This window comes from Mytilus californianus, unplaced genomic scaffold, assembly GCF_021869535.1.
Source record: "Mytilus californianus isolate M0D057914Y unplaced genomic scaffold, xbMytCali1.0.p SCAF_11, whole genome shotgun sequence".
Lineage (NCBI taxonomy): Eukaryota > Metazoa > Mollusca > Bivalvia > Mytilida > Mytilidae > Mytilus > Mytilus californianus.
The window spans coordinates 8,725,888-8,743,500 of NW_026262593.1; the positions used below are offsets into that span (position 1 = coordinate 8,725,888).

At 32.4% G+C, this 17,613-nt stretch overlaps 1 protein-coding gene across 2 annotated transcripts in view; it reads left to right on the forward strand.

Moving 5' to 3' along the window:
- The window catches only part of LOC127719500 (uncharacterized), a 39,663-nt gene extending 23,503 nt beyond the window's left edge, over positions 1 to 16,160 (forward strand). Inside the window, exons 1-2 of one of the 2 annotated variants that reach the window (XM_052225651.1) lie at positions 13,222 to 13,322; positions 14,793 to 16,160. In XM_052225651.1, the coding sequence (XP_052081611.1) occupies positions 14,793 to 15,878 (1,086 nt within the window). In that variant the 5' untranslated portion in view covers positions 13,222 to 13,322 and the 3' untranslated portion in view covers positions 15,879 to 16,160. Of the gene's footprint in view, positions 1 to 13,221; positions 13,323 to 14,792 lie in introns of those variants that run through there. The other variant, XM_052225649.1, reaches the window with a different exon arrangement.
- The last annotated feature ends 1,453 nt before the right edge of the window (positions 16,161 to 17,613 follow it).

Consider the following 17,613-nt stretch of genomic DNA (forward strand, 5'->3'; position numbering starts at 1 on the left):
TGGATGACAGTAAGCGTACAATTCTCTATCTCCTTGTCTGTAACTAAGGAAGCCGACATTTTGAATTCCGGAATGTATTGACATGTAATTTCTCCAATAATAAGCAAAAAAACTTACATTTTGCACCTACAAATTTTCTTTTTATCAAATTTTATTCCATTCTGAAGCGGACAAGATGCCAAAAAACGCCCGGTGTTTACGTTTGATGCCGGAAGCTTACCTATGACGTCACATAGTTTAGGCGCCAAAGAAGATAACATTATTTCGCGGAATTTTTGTTTAATGAAAATTTTCACTGAAATAATGACTTAAATTCAACGATTTGTTTATTTTTGCATTAGAATACAGATAACTGTATTGTATTTGAAGCTTTGCGGACGTTCATCGGTAGTTTTACTGTCGCAAATATCCGTTTACCTGTCTCCGCTACGCGTCGCCAGGTAAACTCAATTTGCGACAGTAAAACTACCGATGGACGTCCGCAAAGCTTCAAATACAATACAGTTATCTCTTAATTGTCCGTTACATTTATTAACAACACCTTGTACAAATATTCTTTTCGAAAATAAAAACAGTTAAATAAAACAAACAAAACTATCCGTCACAATGATATATGAGGATCTGGATTAGGGGGGGGGGGGGTTACATTTCTGTATTCTGTAATTCTTTTGGCCATGTTTTTCTATTCAGTAAGAAATATGCTTATTCTGTAAATTCTTGTGTTCAGACCGTGCATATGAAAATTTCCTGTTGTATCATGATTTTGACATGATAAGATCTTTTTGTCTGTATCAACGACATATAAATATTTGAATCTACATTTTAAATTAATACAAAAAATCAAAATTCTCTGATTTATAGATTTTCATAAATGTAGTCTAAAATATATCCATAATAAATGCACTTATCAAATGCATATATGAGAACAACTACTTATAAACTGCTACGCGTTTCATGCTATGTATAGAGAAATGCATCATAAATCTAAGTTAAAAGACAAATTAAAAAAAAAAAAGGAATTCTAAAAGCTTTCTTTGACAAATTTTATACTAGTAACTTCATTTTAACAAGTTTTAATTACATTTTCTGAAATAGAGCTAAGAACTGTTTGTAATGTTGTATAAATTTAATTCGTTTGAAATTTTTATTCAAATACGCTGTTGAAGATTACTAAGCGCCAATAGAATACAATAATTTTGTATTTTATAAATTAGTGTCTTCGATAATGAAAAATTCGTCATGGAACAGTCTCATTATCATGTCGGTATTCGAAATGACTCGTTTCATTGTTATTACAAAAAATAGGTCATAATAACATGACAGAAATTTTTTGTTTCAAAATGTTCTAGATAAATATACAAAAAGCAAAGTTTAGACAATGTACCCTCATAAGCCTGGAAGTGGCTAGTCACATATAGTAAACAGCGTTTTTCTCACAATGATGTTCTACCTTCATAAGCCTGGAAATGTCGTGGCGGGTCACATATAATCAATCCTTCTGACTTCATAAATTTTGTTAGAGAGTCGGCTGAATTGAGACGCTATATGATGAAAATTTCCTTCCGTGAAAATGCATCGCATGTACAATAGAAATGAATCGCCCCTACAGTGAAAATTAAAGTCTAGATCAACACAATACAGACAAAAAAAAAATAAACCAATAAATAGGACACAAAAGAACGATCTAGTACTTGCATTTTATAACCTAGTTCAACATGTTCAAAGTCAGTAAACTTTGATATATCATACAGAGTGGTGATAGATATGCAGAGTGGTGGTAGATATACAGAATGGTGATATATAAACGAAGTGGAGATAGATATACAGAACGGTGATAGATATACAGAGTGGTGGTAGATATACAGAGTGGTGATGGATATACAGAGTGGAGATAGATATACATAGTGGAGATAGATATACAGAGTGGTGATATCTATACAAAGTGTTGATAGATATACAGAATGGTAATATATAAACGAAGTGGTGATAGATATACAGAATGGTGATAGATATACAGAGTGGTAGTATATATACAGAGTGTTGATAGATATACAGAGTGGTGGTAGATATACAGAGGGGTGATAGATATACAGAGTAGTGATACATATACAGAGTGGAGATAGATATGCAGAGTGGTGATAGATATACAGAGTGGTGTGGTGATAGATATACAGAGTGGTGGTAGATATACAGAGTGGTGATAAATAAACAAAGTTGTGATAGATATATAAAGTTGCGATAGATATGCAGAGTGTTGGTAGATATACAGAGTGGTGGTAGATATACAGAGGGGTGATAGATATACAGAGTAGTGATATATATACAGAGTAGTGGGAGATATACAGAGTGGTGATAGATATACAAAGTGGTAATAGATATATAAAGTTATGATAGATATGCAGAGTGGTGGTAGATATACAAAGTGGTGATAGATATACAGAGTGGTGATAGATATGCAGAGTGGTGGTAGATATACAGAGTGGTGATAGATATACAGAGTGGTGATAGATATACAGAGTGGTGGTAGATATACAGAGTGGTGATAAATAAACAAAGTTGTGATAGATATATAAAGTTGCGATAGATATGCAGAGTGGTGGAAGATATACAGAGTGGTGGTAGATATACAGAGGGATGATATATATACAGAGTAGTGATATATATACAGAATGGTGATAGATATACAGAGTGGTAGTAGATATACAGAGTGTTGATAGATATACAGAGTGGTGGTAGATATACAGAGTGGTGATAGATATACAAAGTGGTGATAGATATACAGAGTGAAGATAGATATGCAGCGTGTTGATAGATATACAGAGTTGTGATAGATATACAGAGTTGTGATAGATATACAAAGTGGTGATAGATATAAAGAGTGGTGATAGATATACAGAATGTTGGTAGATATACAGGGCGGGGACAGATATACAGAGTGGTGGTAGATATACAAAGTGAGGATAGATATACAAAGTGGTGATAGATATACAGAGTGGTGATAGATATACAGAGTGGTGGTAGATTAACAGAGTGGCAATATATATACAGAGTATTGATAGATATACAAACGAGAGATAGATATAGTGGAAATAGATATACAGAGTGGTGGTAGATATACGGAGTGATGGTAGATATACAGAGTGATGGAAGATATATACAGATTGGTAATAGATATACAGAGTTGTGATAGATATACAGAGTGGTGATAGATATACAGATTGGTGATAGATATACAGAGTAGTGATAGATATACAGAGTGGTGATAGATATACAGAGTAGTAATAGTTATAGTAGGAACTTGTTGAATGTCTTATAGTGATGGCAAATATACGTTGAATGTCCTATATCTAAAGTAGGTACTAGTTGAATATCCTTTTGGTCTAGTAGGTACTTGTTGAATGCTCTATATAGTAGTATATAACAGGTACGTGTTGAATTCCTATTGTTACACTAGGAACTTGTTGAATGTTCTATAGTTATAGCAGTTCCTTGGTGAATGTCCCAAAGCTATAGCAGGTACTTGTTGAATGTCCTATAGTCATAGATGGTACTTGATGAATGAGTGGTGATAGATATGTGTGTAATGCAGAGTAGTGGTAGATATACAGAGTGGTAATAGATATACAGAGTGGTGATAGATATACAGAGTGGTGGTAGATATACAGAGTGGTGATAGATATACAGAGTGGTAATAGATATACAGAGTGGTGATAGATATACAGAGTAGAGATAGATATACAGAGTGGTGATAAATATACAAAGTGGTAATAGATATACAGAGTGGTGGTAAATATACAGAGTGGTGATAGATATACAGAGTGGTGATAGATATACAGAGTGGTAATAGATATACAGAGTAGTGGTAGATATACAGAGTGGTGATAGATATACAGAGTGGTAATAGATATACAGAGTGGTGGTAAATATACAGAGTGGTGATAGATATACAGAGTGGTGATAGATATACAGAGTGGTGATAAATATACAGAGTGGTGGTAGATATACAGAGTGGTGATAAATAAACAAAGTTGTGATAGATATATAAAGTTGCGATAGATATGCAGAGTGGTGGTAGATATACAGAGTGGTGGTAGATATACAGAGGGGTGATAGATATACAGAGTAGTGATATATATACAGAGTAGTGGGAGATATACAGAGTGGTGATAAATATACAAAGTGGTGATAGATATATATAAAGTGGTGATAGATATGAAGAGTGGTGGTAGATATACAAAATGGTAATAGATATATAAAGTTGTGATAGATATGCAGAGTGGTGGTAGATATACAAAGTGGTGATAGATATACATAGTAGAGATAGATATGCAGAGTGGTGGTAGATATGCAGAGTGGAGATAGATATACAGAGTGGAGATAGATATACAGCGTTGGGATATATATACAGAATGGTGATAGATATACAGAGTGGTGGTAGATATACAGAGTGGTGATAGATAAATAAAGTGGTGATAGATATATAAAGTTGCGATATATATATAGGGTGGTGGTAGATATACAGGATGGGGATAGATATACAAAGTGATGGTAGATATACAAAGTGGTGATAGATATACAAAGTGGTAATAGATATATAAAAGTGTCATAGATATGCAGAGTGGTGGTAGATATACAAAGTTGTGATAGATATACAGAGTAGAGATAGATATGCAGAGTGGTGGTAGATATACAGAGTGGAGATAGATATACAGAATGATGATAGATATACATAATGGCGATAGATATACAGCGTGGGGATAGATATACATAGTGATGATAGATATACAGAGTGGTGATATATATACAGGGTGGTAGATATACAGGATGGGGATAGATATACAGAGTGGATATATATAGTGGTGATAGATAAACAAAGTGGTGATAGATATATAAAGTTGTGATAGATATGCAGAGTGGTGGTAGATATACAGAGTGGTGGTAGATATACAGAGGGTGACAGATATATAGAGTAGTGATAGATATACAGAGTGGTGATAGGTATACAGAGTGGAGATATATAACGTGATGAGAGATATGCAGAGTGGTGGTAGATATACAGAGTGGTGATAGATATAAAGAGGGATGGTAGATATACAGAGTGGTGATAGATATACAGAGTGGAGATAGATATGCAGAGTGGTGGTAGATATACAGAGTGGTGATAAATATACAGAGTGGTGATAAATATACAAAGTGGTGATAGATATACAGAGTGGTGATAAATATACAGAGTGGTGATAAATATACAAAGTGGTGATAGATATATATAAAGTGGTGATAGATATACAAAGTGGTGATAGATATACAGAGTAGAGATAGATATGCAGAGTGGTGATAGATATGCAGAGTGGAGATAGATATACAGAGTGGTGATAGATATACAGCGTGGTGATATATATACAGAATGATGATAGATATATAGAGTGGTGATATATATACAGAATGTTGGTAGATAAACAGGGTGGGGACAGATATACAGAGTGGTGGTAGATATACAAAGTGAGGATAGGTATACAAAGTGGTGATAGATATACAGAGTGGTGATATATATACAGAGTGGTGGTAGATTAACAGAGTGGCGATAAATATACAGAGTATTGATAGATATACAAACGAGAGATAGATATAGTGGAAATAGATATACAGAGTGGTGATAGATATACAGAGTAGTGATAGATATACAGAGTGGGGATAGATATACAGAGTAGTAATAGTTATAGTAGGAACTTGTTGAATGTCTTATAGTGATGGCAAATACATGTTGAATGTCCTATATCTAAAGCATGTACTTGTTGAATATCCTATTGGTATTGTAGGTACTTGATGAATGTTCTATATAGTAGTATATAACAGGTACGTGTTGAATTCCTATTGTTATACTAGGAACTTGTTGAATGTCCTATATTTATAGCAGTTCCTTGGTGAATGTCTCAAAGCTATAGCAGGTACTTGTTGAATGTCCTATAGTCATAGATGGTACTCGATTAATGTCCTATTGATTTCCCGTGTGGGTTATGGTTACCAGAAGTAGAGGTATGCATGGTATCTAAAATTACCCATAGCACTAGACCAGTAAACGTTTTGAAGCATTAATGTAGAAGGTGTCTGGTTTGTCACAACGACCACCTGAACTATTACCGGCTGTCGGCCATGATAATAGAGGTAGAGATAGAGTTAGGCATTGACCTCTAAAATGGACCAAATCATTTATACATTTAAAAATTATAAACCAAATTCATGAAAGAATCCCACACAGTGATTTTTTTTCTTAGACTTATTTTTCGACATTCCAATACACTATGACAGCATGTTTTTTTGGTCTTGTAAACACCACAAAGGACATACTTTGAGCACAAAAAAAACACAATGTAGCAGAAAGGACCACAAAGGAGTTTATAAGAGCACAAAGGACCTTATAATCACTGTTTTGTAAGGAAATAGTATTTTTTTTAATCTGTATTTCAGAAATGTCAATATATGCTTTGCTTTATCAAATCTTATAGGTGCAATAAAAAAAGGACTGCACAGCTGTCTTTTGGGTATATGTTTCGTTGGGCTGTTTGATGAAACAGATAATATACCTGTCTAGATAACCTCGATATGTAATTGTAATAAAAGTATATCATCATTCCGTGAAATATATGGCCATGAAGAATATATTTATGAAAATCTCTCTGAACTTTACATCTTCTAATAAAAAATTTTACAAAATGGTTTCTATTTCTCCCTTTTTTACATCAACAAACGATGAACGATGTCTTTGGTCGTCGCTTGTGTAAATGTTTATTAAATAAATATTATTGTATTTGATAAAGTTTATATATTTTTAAAGACTGTATTTTTAACACCGAAATTTTGAAAATGTCATGTTTTAAATACTATCATTCAATACACTAAATATAGTTGACCTATTGCTGATAAATTCTAAAAACAGACTTATCGCATATAGTATTAGTAAAATTAAAAAAGAAAACATTATTTTGTGCATTCGTCGACTTTGAAAAAGCGTTTGACACGATTTGGCGAGACGCAATGCTTTTGAATAATATGAATGGATGTATTATAATGTTATTGTAAATATGTATCAAGGTACTAAGTCATGTATGTATTTCATATAACAATTCCGTGTCTGTTTTCCCCATGTAATAACGGGGTTAGACAAGGCGCAGATTTATCGCCTTTTCTTTTTTCTCTATTTTTGAATGATCTTGATTCATTTTTCCAAACCTGTAATATAGAGGGCCTAAAATCAGTCTCAAAAGAGCTTGAAGAAAAACTTGACATATTTTTAAAACTTTTTATTATTCTGTATGCTGATGATACTGTGTTGATAGCCGAATCCGCAACTGAACTCTAAAAACTATTAGATTGTTTTCTAGATAACACAGATGTATGGAGGCTAAAAGTAAATGTTGATAAAACAAAGGTCGTTGTTTTTTCAAGGAGACGACCATCATGTAATTTTCAATTTTTCTTTAATGAAAAAAAAACTGGATATCGTTGATGAATTTAACTATTTGGGCATAATTCTAACAAGAACAGGTAATTTTAATAAAACGAAGCAATTTAATGTAGAAAAGGCTACTAAGGCTTTTTACGAAGTGTTAAGACTAGGTCGTCTACATAATCTTTCTATATGTAGTCAGTTGGACTTATTTGATAAAATGGTAAAATCAATATTACTGTACGGTTGTGAATTACGAGGTATTGGAAATAATGAGATAATTGAAAGGGTACAACTAAAATTTTGTAAATCATTATTAGGTCTGAAAACATCAACACCCTCTTACATGATTTATGGGGAGCTTGAAGATATCCTATTATAGACTTGGACATAAAAACTAGATTGATCTGATTTTGGGGGAAATTAAATTCTGGTAAAGAGACAAAACTATCATATACTTTATATGAATTGTGTTATCACATGTCTATTAATGACAATGTGCATTTTTCATGATTAAACAGAGTAAAAAGACTATTTTAAATGAATGTGGTATCCCCAATGTGTGGGAAACGCAATCTTTTATGAATTGTAAATGGTTAGTTTCATTCATCAAGCTCAGACTTAAAGATCAGTTTGTACAAGTCTGGCATTCTTTGCTTGAAAACTCACCAAAAGCACTTAATCATAAACTATTTAAAGATTTTTTTGGAAAAGAAGATTATTTTGAAATTCTTGGGAACAAACTGTCTATTGATTTTTGTAGATTTAGGACCACAAAGCACAAGCTCCCTATTGAACAGGGTAGATGGAATGATATAGTTAGAAATAATAGATTGTGTCTTCTATGTAATAAAAATAACATTGGTGATGAATTTCATTACATATTTGAATGCAAATACTTTGAAGGAAACAGGAAACATTGTATGTCACATTATTATTTTAAAAATGCAAATACTGTTAAATACAAGCAGATTATGTCTTCAAAACACAAATCAGAACTGATTAAACTTTGTAAATTTATAAGGATTATAAAAGAGAAAAAGATTGAACAGAAACCATAAGAATATAAATCTTTCAAAATTTCTTTTTCGTGCATGAATTAAAATATTGTTTTGAACAGTCTTAAACAAACTTTTATTACTTTTTTCCTGTTATGTGAACATTTAATGGGGCAGTTGTTATATATTAGCACTATAACAGGTAAAGCTTTGACAATCTTGTCACCTGTAATTACATTTACCTGTACGAATAAAACGTTTTGGTTCAAGATTTAGAAACAGAACGAAGAGGTTTTCTCCTGTTTCTTAGCCACGGGTGTCATTCGGTTTATCGAGAGAAATGATAGTGAAAGAATATCTTACGGTGGTCAAGTATTGCGAGACGATCGTGAAAGCTCTGGTACCGAATCGTGAATGTAATTAAATGTAAATTCTACTTCAGAATGTGTGAAAAAATCGCTGAATTTTCAAAATGCGGAACAAATCCGAACAAAAAATATGTCTGTCAAAATGATTCAACTTCCTCAACATTACTGTGCAATAAGATAAAGAAAAAATGCAGTACTTTATGAAAAAAACACAAAAGGCACAATGCATGTCTATGGGATTAATTAAAAAACACGTTTTTTGTACCAGTCCTATAATGGTCATGTTTCAATATATCATGATATATTTGAAATTCAATCTTTGTTGTGTCCGAAAGTACAGTATAATAAAAGTATGTTCTTCCCTTAAAATCGTTCATTTGTTTATGAAAACCTTGAATTTTGTTGATTTTTTCATCAAACTTGATCGTGATAGATCAGGCAACTCATTATTTTGATCGTGAAAGATAATGCGTGACCAGACTTTATAATCAGAAATCAATATTTTTTTTACCATTTGATATACCTGCAACTGGTTGAAGCCTGTAACTTTTTTGATAAGAACGAACATGAAAGCTATCATTTGTTTTTTAAATTCAACAATTTACCTCAAAAGTTAAATTTTTTTAACTTAAAACATATCTAAATCAGTGTGAAAAATTCAGCTCTGCGAATCGGACTAGTACAAATCAAGCAGACCGCCATTATTTAGCCAATAATATGGGTATGCAACGTTTAAACCAAAAAGTTAACCAGCAACCAAAAACTTATAGCAAAAACAGCATCTTTCATGAAAAATTTTAGATTGAACGATAACCAACATTTTGTTATATATATCTTTGTATACAACGTAACAGATGTGGATTGATTTCCAATGAGATAACTATATATTACAGAATAAAGAATACCAGAGCGCAAATGCTGAAATGTCTCGTCTGCTTTACTTATGATAGTATATTTGTTGAACTTCTGTAATATTAAGGGTTTTACTAGAAGTGTCACATACTCTTAAAATTGTCAATGATTCATAAAAAGAGGTCAAGGTCAGATGAACCATGACATACAGATCTCTACAAAAATCCCTCACACCAAATATAGGAGTCCGATGCTTACAGTACCTTAGAAACTGACAAATGTAAAAGTTATGTTTGGCCAATTAATTCGGAACATGAGGTCGAAAGTATATGAACCCTGACCGACAGTCAGACACAGACATCTTACTATCATTCAATATATCAAATACAATTGACGTCATATATGAAATATGCAGACAGACATGTACACCATACACCAAATACCGTGGCCCTATAGCATACAGGTATGTAAGCTTTATAAATAATATTGGGCATAAAAATGAGAATTCAAAGTTATAAATACAAAATAAAACATCTTAATGTATAAAAAAAAAACAATACTTATGAAGGACGGACAAATGGACTGGTATTGATACAATTTACCTAGTCTGTGTGGTATTTTAAGATATAAGTTCCAATGGCATTGCATGATTTTAGCCCTATTCACCAGCAAAAGAGACCCGGGTCAGTCATGCCAATCTAGTTTTTTTTTAATACCAATAACAAATATCAATTATATAATTGAAGAATAATATGAACGTCTTCGTAGCTTTAGATCTTTCACAATCCTTTTCACGATCTTCAAAAACCGGTACGTGATCTTTCACGATCCGAAATATCAATTTTGTGTAAATATTTCTTTTTCTACCAAGTTTCAGATTATGTTTATACAAAATAACTATGAGAACCATTTGATGCATTCAAATAGAATGCCCTTTTTCGAAGAACAGTAGTTTATTTTATTGGAATTTGTGAAAAAAAATCATGTTTGTTTACATTTTTGATGTCACTGAAATGTCGAGGAGCAATATGCCTTTTGTTGTTTTGAAAATTAAACTATGTACTTTTAGAACTGGATTTTTTTACATACTGATCATAATGTTCAACCATTTTGACAGACAGTTTTATTTTGTTGTAAATTTGTCCGTGTAATTAATTAAATTAGATTATTTAATGACTTTTCATCATGTCTTCTCGATTAAATTTCTTTCACGATCCGGTACCAGAGCTTTCACGATCGTCTCGCAATACTTAACCTCCGTTAGATATTCTTTCACGATCATTTCTCTCGATAAACCGAATGACACCCGTGTTAGCGAGTTCACACACATTTTGTATTCAGACAATGTACATTTATTGTTGATATCCTACAATTAATAACTGGCGCTTTAAGGTTCGTGGCATATAAACTCTTATGTATTTAATTATTTTGAAAACAAAATGAAAATTATGTCTAATGAATAACCATGATGAAATCATTGTTTTTTCCATAATTGAATCGTGCATTATGTGTATTGGATTACTTAGTTGCCTTCTTTTTAGTGCTATCTATTTTGTTAACTGACAAATGACGAAATAATGCAATAGTTAAAATTAAATATTTTACAAAACTTTGTCACGATTAAAAAATTAAAACCGACTGAATGAATTAAAATATGAGAATTTAATGATTATCGATGTCGAAATTAGCCGTCGGTAATAAACAGTCAGTTTGTGTAAAAGAAATAGCTACCAAATTTGTTTATTATGTATGTACAAAGTATATGTATATTGTATTTATCAGCCCTTCTGTATATTACTTGTTTTTATAATTGATTCAACAAATTTCGCTTGTCCAGGTGTCAATAACGGTGATGTTCACACCACGAGTAGTGATATATGACACAATAACACAGCGATCGATCAATAATATAAGTAAAAATTGCGTGCCGTATGCTGAATGTCGCCCCTCCTCTGAAAAAGGACGCTAATTTTTATATAAAATCTCGCAAAATTATGACCAATATTTTGGCACATCCCAGTTCACCCAATAATAGGAAGTGATATGGTTTCAAAGAGAAAGTAAAAAGTGAAACGCCGGATTGTCGTCCAATTAAAACACTCGTTACATTGTTCTTTTGTATATTTAGAATCCGAGATAAACCTAGATTTTCTCGAGAAATGCGATAATTCATTATCTGAAATTGAGAAAATTAATTTCCTGGAGATTAATAAGGATTATCTGAAAATCGATCAGAAAAACCTAGATTTTCTTAATATTTTGAGATAAACCGGGATTTTCTCCACATAATGAATTTTCTGTATTTTCTGAGATAAACTAGGATTTTCTCGAATTTGAATTAAGCTGAGATAATCTTAATTTATCTGAGATAATCCTTGTTTATCTGAGATAATCTAAGATTAATTAATAAAAGTGGTCCAGGCGTGCCATACAAATCTCATTTCAATTTTTATGATGATCTAATTCTTTGAATATTTTAGCGAGAAATGAAATCTACATTGTTTCGTCATTACAATCCTAAAAGAAGTGAGAAATCTGAAATCAGTCAAAACTTTAAAAATTATTTGCCGAGTCGACAGCAATTTATATTTTTTGGGGGGTGGGCGCGTGTAGCATTTTTATGGGTAGAAAGATGAAGGGGAAACAGTGACCAATTCAAATTCATTTTATTCGATTCTACAAAAAAGCAAAAATAACTTTAAAAAAAAGCACACATAACTTAAACAAAATAATCAATGCTCATGCAGTAATATCTCTTTTACCTATTCGTGTAAATTGTCTTGATAATATATAAAAACAAATAAAAGTATGTATATTAAACATGATGACAGAGACATATATAATTATATGTCTCTGATGATGATAAATAATCATGTTTAATCTTCCAATATTAACAATAAAACAATTGTGTGCAGAAAACTTTTCATTATCATATCAAATAAAAACAATCAACCCATCAAATCGGGCTTTACTATAAAAATTGTATTATTATTAATTCAAAATTGGTTCACATTTAACTATCTATTTTTTTTCTGTAAACCCTTTAAGTGCCTGACTGGAAAAATATGATATCCATTGTCCAATCAAATCTTTTTATATAGTAAACACATTGAATTTATGTGTCTATCTTAATTACAATGTCTGAGCAAACAACCAAACAAAGTTTGCAACCAAACAAGCAAGGCATTTAAACTCTTGATGCTATATTAATATAACAACTCTTACATAAAAAAAAAGATTTCTTAAAATATATATCGCCTTACCGTGGAGGAAACCCACCCGACTGCATTTACAAATCGTATAAATTATTATTGTCAATATAAAACTTAATCAAAATATAGCTTATCAAAAAATCAAAGTTCAAACTGAAATAAAGGATATCACATATGCAAGCACAGTCCCACGTTTTCTGTTTTGCAAAGTTCTACGTTAATCTGATAAATATATTTAAGCAATTCAACGATGAAATATAATCTTTTCAAATCACATGATAAAAGGAAAGTTCGTCAGTGTTATTTGTACTAAATGCCAGCGAGAAAAACTACAGGTAATTCCTTCCACGTCATTTTGGTTATAAATAGATACCAGGTATACATGTATATAAATATGCCAATACTGGGTATTATCTGTGCATTGTGAATATTGAGAAAGGAAAAAAAGGTAAGTTGCTCATGTTGATAAAGCAGCATTTTTACTAAGATTGATGATTAGATGAAAAAAAAAATAATAAAATGAACCATTTGTAAAGCAGGAAAATAAAACTTAAGGAAAGTTTTTAACGATTATTTTAAAAGAATAATCATGTGTTATGGCTATGTTTGGTTTAACGTTAAAAGGTAGCGAAGAGGGCTATACATAGCTTTAATTTGTTACAAATGTTTCAGTGTACACATCCATGCATTATTATACCAATATTTTTATATTGAATACTCATTTTCATTATTCAATTCTCTTTACATAAATATTTGTTTGCTATATATACTAGGTTTTGTACTCGCACAATATTTTTATTATACTGTAGTTGGAATAGTTTCTTGAAGTAATATTTTTGTAAAATGTCAATCACTCCTCCTCACAGACAAGGCGGCTGATTTAAATTTCTGAAAATCAAAACTAGTATAAGTCTAACATAATCTTCAAATTGCCCTTCATTAATTTCTCTGCTTTAAATAAAAGTCGATATTTTCTGACACAAACCTTACAATATGAGACTGCCTGAGAGCTAAAGATGTTGGACATATATGGCGGAACAGCGGTTTTGTTACTCATTAGTAACGCAAATACATGGCATAGGCTTAGATTTGTAGAAATATATTGTGATTGATGTATTCATGTTAAGTTTATAAAGTGATAAGGTCATTATCTTTAAATTGATTTAAAATTTCTTTTTAGAGGGTTGCTACTAACACAAATACTAACAAAATCAATGCTCCTAATTCTAAACACACATGCAGATGACCAATTATATCGATTATAGACATGTCGACGTTATTTTCCAAATGTAATGCGCAATTGTCGCATGTGACGGATATGTATCATTCGCAATAGTCGCACTTCCATTCTTCTATCCAAAAGTAGGACGTATGTTAAAAAATGCAATGTAAAAAGAGCCGCTAACCTTTCCTGAGAACCTGACATCGTCATTATTTAATTGATTCTTGTTAATTATGCATTTATCTACTCCCACCGCCCCCCTCCCCCGCGCGCCTTAAATTTGATATCTTGTGTACATTATTTTCCTCGTTAAAATCATGTATGCATAAAAGAAGTCAATAAGAAAGCAACACTTTACTTATACGTCATTTTGTCTCTGGTTGAAAGTTATCTCCCTTGTAATTAAAATATACGTCGTTTTGTCTCTGGTTGAAAGTTATCTCCCTTGTAATTAAACTATACGTCATTTTGTCTCTGGTTGAAAGTAATCTCCCTTTGTAATTAAACTATACGTCATTTTGTCTCTGGTTGAAAGTAATCTCCTTTGTAATTAAACTATACGTCATTTTGTCTCTGGTTGAAAGTAATCTCCTTTGCAATTAAACTATGTCTTCTTGTTTTTATATTCACCGACACAACCCACAGAACTATTTTAAAGAGGGTAAAACCACAAACAAATTCAATGGTCTATTTCAGATGTATGTAAAAGAAAGACACCGGCAAGAATTACAGAACCAGGGCTACACTGTAATAAAGAATGTTGTCACGGAAAAACAATGTGATAAATGGATAGATGAATATAAAGTTTGGTTATCCCAATTTAAAGAGGACGAATGGCCATTCACCGCACATTCACTGCTTCAAAGATACAATACTGGCAATTTTGAAACCACGTGGAAAGCTCGCTTGGCAACACAGAAAGTTTTCAGCGAATTATGGCACACAGAAAAACTTCTGACAAGTATTGACGCCATTGCTATTGGACGACCACCTGAAACAAGCGACGAAGACTTTTTACGTCCGGGCCAACACTGGTTGCATTGTGACCAGGATGCACAGCGAATAGGTCTCCATGCGTACCAAGGCGGCCTGTACTTGGAGACTGCCGATGAAGATGATTGGACTTTCCATGTGTTAAAAGGTTCACACGCATTCATCGGTGAGTTTTATAACATAAATAAAAAGGCGGCTTTCAGAAGTAGTTTGAACAAATATTATCACATGAAAGATGAAAATATTGAGTGGTTTGAAGCAAAAGGTTGCAAACAGGCTAGAGTAGCAGCTCCTAAAGGGGGAATGGTGTTATGGGACTCAAGATTAATTCATGCAAATGTAAGACCTGTTGAAGGTCGTAACAATCCTGAGCGATGGCGTTTTGTTGTACTGTCTTGCATGGGTCCTGCAATTTGGGCGTCTAAAAAAGACATTGAAACAAAAAGAGGCGCTTACAATTCTGTCGCGATGACAACACATTGGCCTTGTCAAGGGGTCAATATGATGAAGTCACAAATCCCATCGTTTTGTCGGAGTGATGTCACCATGCCAACAGAACATTGTGAAACTGCAAAATCAAAAACGGCAAAGGAACTATGTGGTGTTTATTCATATAATTTTAAGGATGAAAAAAGTAATGGACCTAACTGGACACCCGAATGGGGAGAGGAACTCAGTGTTCCAAATGACAAAATGGCTAATTCTAAATTCCAAATTAACAGGACGTACGTGGCTGTGTTTGTTTTATCATTGGTTGTAGTATTCATTGCTTATCGGTTTACAAATTAATTATGCACATAATTAATTTGACAAAAGATAAATAAAACTTAACATATGATTTTTGTGAATTATTAAGCTGCATATATTTGAAATATTATACTGAATGAAAAACCCACACGTTGTTACAGTAATAACACGAATAATCAATTTGATTTTCAAATTTTCTTTGTTATACGGTAATTATTAAAAATAATTTATGTATTAATTTGTAATATTTTATTTTGTCGTTTTTGATTGATTTATTAATTTATTTGTTATCAATGTTATATTATTATAATTTAACCTTTTTGATGTTCACAGATTACTTCTAAATTGAACCTTTATCAATGAAATAATGGTAAATCATAATAATTATGCCTATGGTGGTATACGTTTGCGTATGTCCCTACTTCCGTCTGTCCGTAACACTTTTCTCGGCAACTCCAAGTCATAGCTTCTTGATATATGCATGCATTCTAATATGAAATTATATCTAACTTTTGTATCGATGTCCGCGTGTGTTTTATTTAAAAGTTTGAAGTTATTTCCTATTTTGGTTGCATGCAAATTCTTTAAATTACCAGAAAGTATTATATTTCCACATATGATAAGTCGCCATCTTGCAGTTTCACTTTTCCGCCCCCAAAAAATATTGAGTATCCGCAAAAAACAAAACAGTATTACAATACTTTTCAGCAATTTACCTGGTTTGTGCTCTAGCTATCATTTTCTTTTAGTTAAAATGATATACATATTATACATCGTATGATCTAATATAATGGTTTTCTGATCCTTCGGGGAATCAAGAAAATATAGAATAAGGAGATGTGGTTTATAGTCATCCTCCAAAGAACTTAGGGTAGGGATGTAATCATGTGTATATTTGTGTAAGTTCATTGTAATTTGTGGGAAATGAAACGCCTTAGTCTTAAGAGTATTCTTTATCAATAATTGAATTGCTAATATTTATAAGACTAAATGTACTTTAGTTCTTTTTTCAATTCATGTACAATACAACGTTTACCTGGCTTGCAGAGGAGGCAAGCATTTTGCGGAAACGTATAAAAGCAATTGTTATATCATATCAAAACTATCGAAAGTATTTACAGAAAAGAAGGCTGTATATTCGCGAAAATAAATATAATAAGTTTTTCGGAAAAGGAATGCTGATATGCGAAAATGAAATAAACGATAGGTTTTGAATTTTTATGCCCCACCTACGATAGTAGAGGGGCATTATGTCGTTCGTTCGTTCGTTCGTCCGTCCGTCCGTTTGTCCGCCCGTTTGTCCGTCCGTCTGTCCCGCTTCATGTTAAAGTTTTTCGTCAAGGTAGTTTTTGATGAAGTTGAAGTCTAATCAACTTGAAACTTAGTACACATTTTCCCTATGATATGATCTTTCTAATTTTAATGCCAAATTAGAGTTTTGACCCCAATCACGGTCCACTGAACATAGAAAATGATAGTGCGAGTGGGGCATCCGCGTACTATGGACACATTCTTGTTTAATGTCTTTTGGTTAGACGAAAACCGTTTACCAATCTGCTATTGTGTAATGCATAATCACTGGACATGGCCCAATAAAGAATTTTACTGGAGTATATAACACGACGGGTTCACAACTGTCACAATACCGGAGCACTGCGGTTAACCAGAATCGAGTTTACACCAGGATTTTGTTTGGGTAAATGTTGTTCAATTTGATAATGTTGTCGGACTTTTCGTCGTTTTTCTTTTGATCATGTTGTTGTCTGAGTTTTTTTTC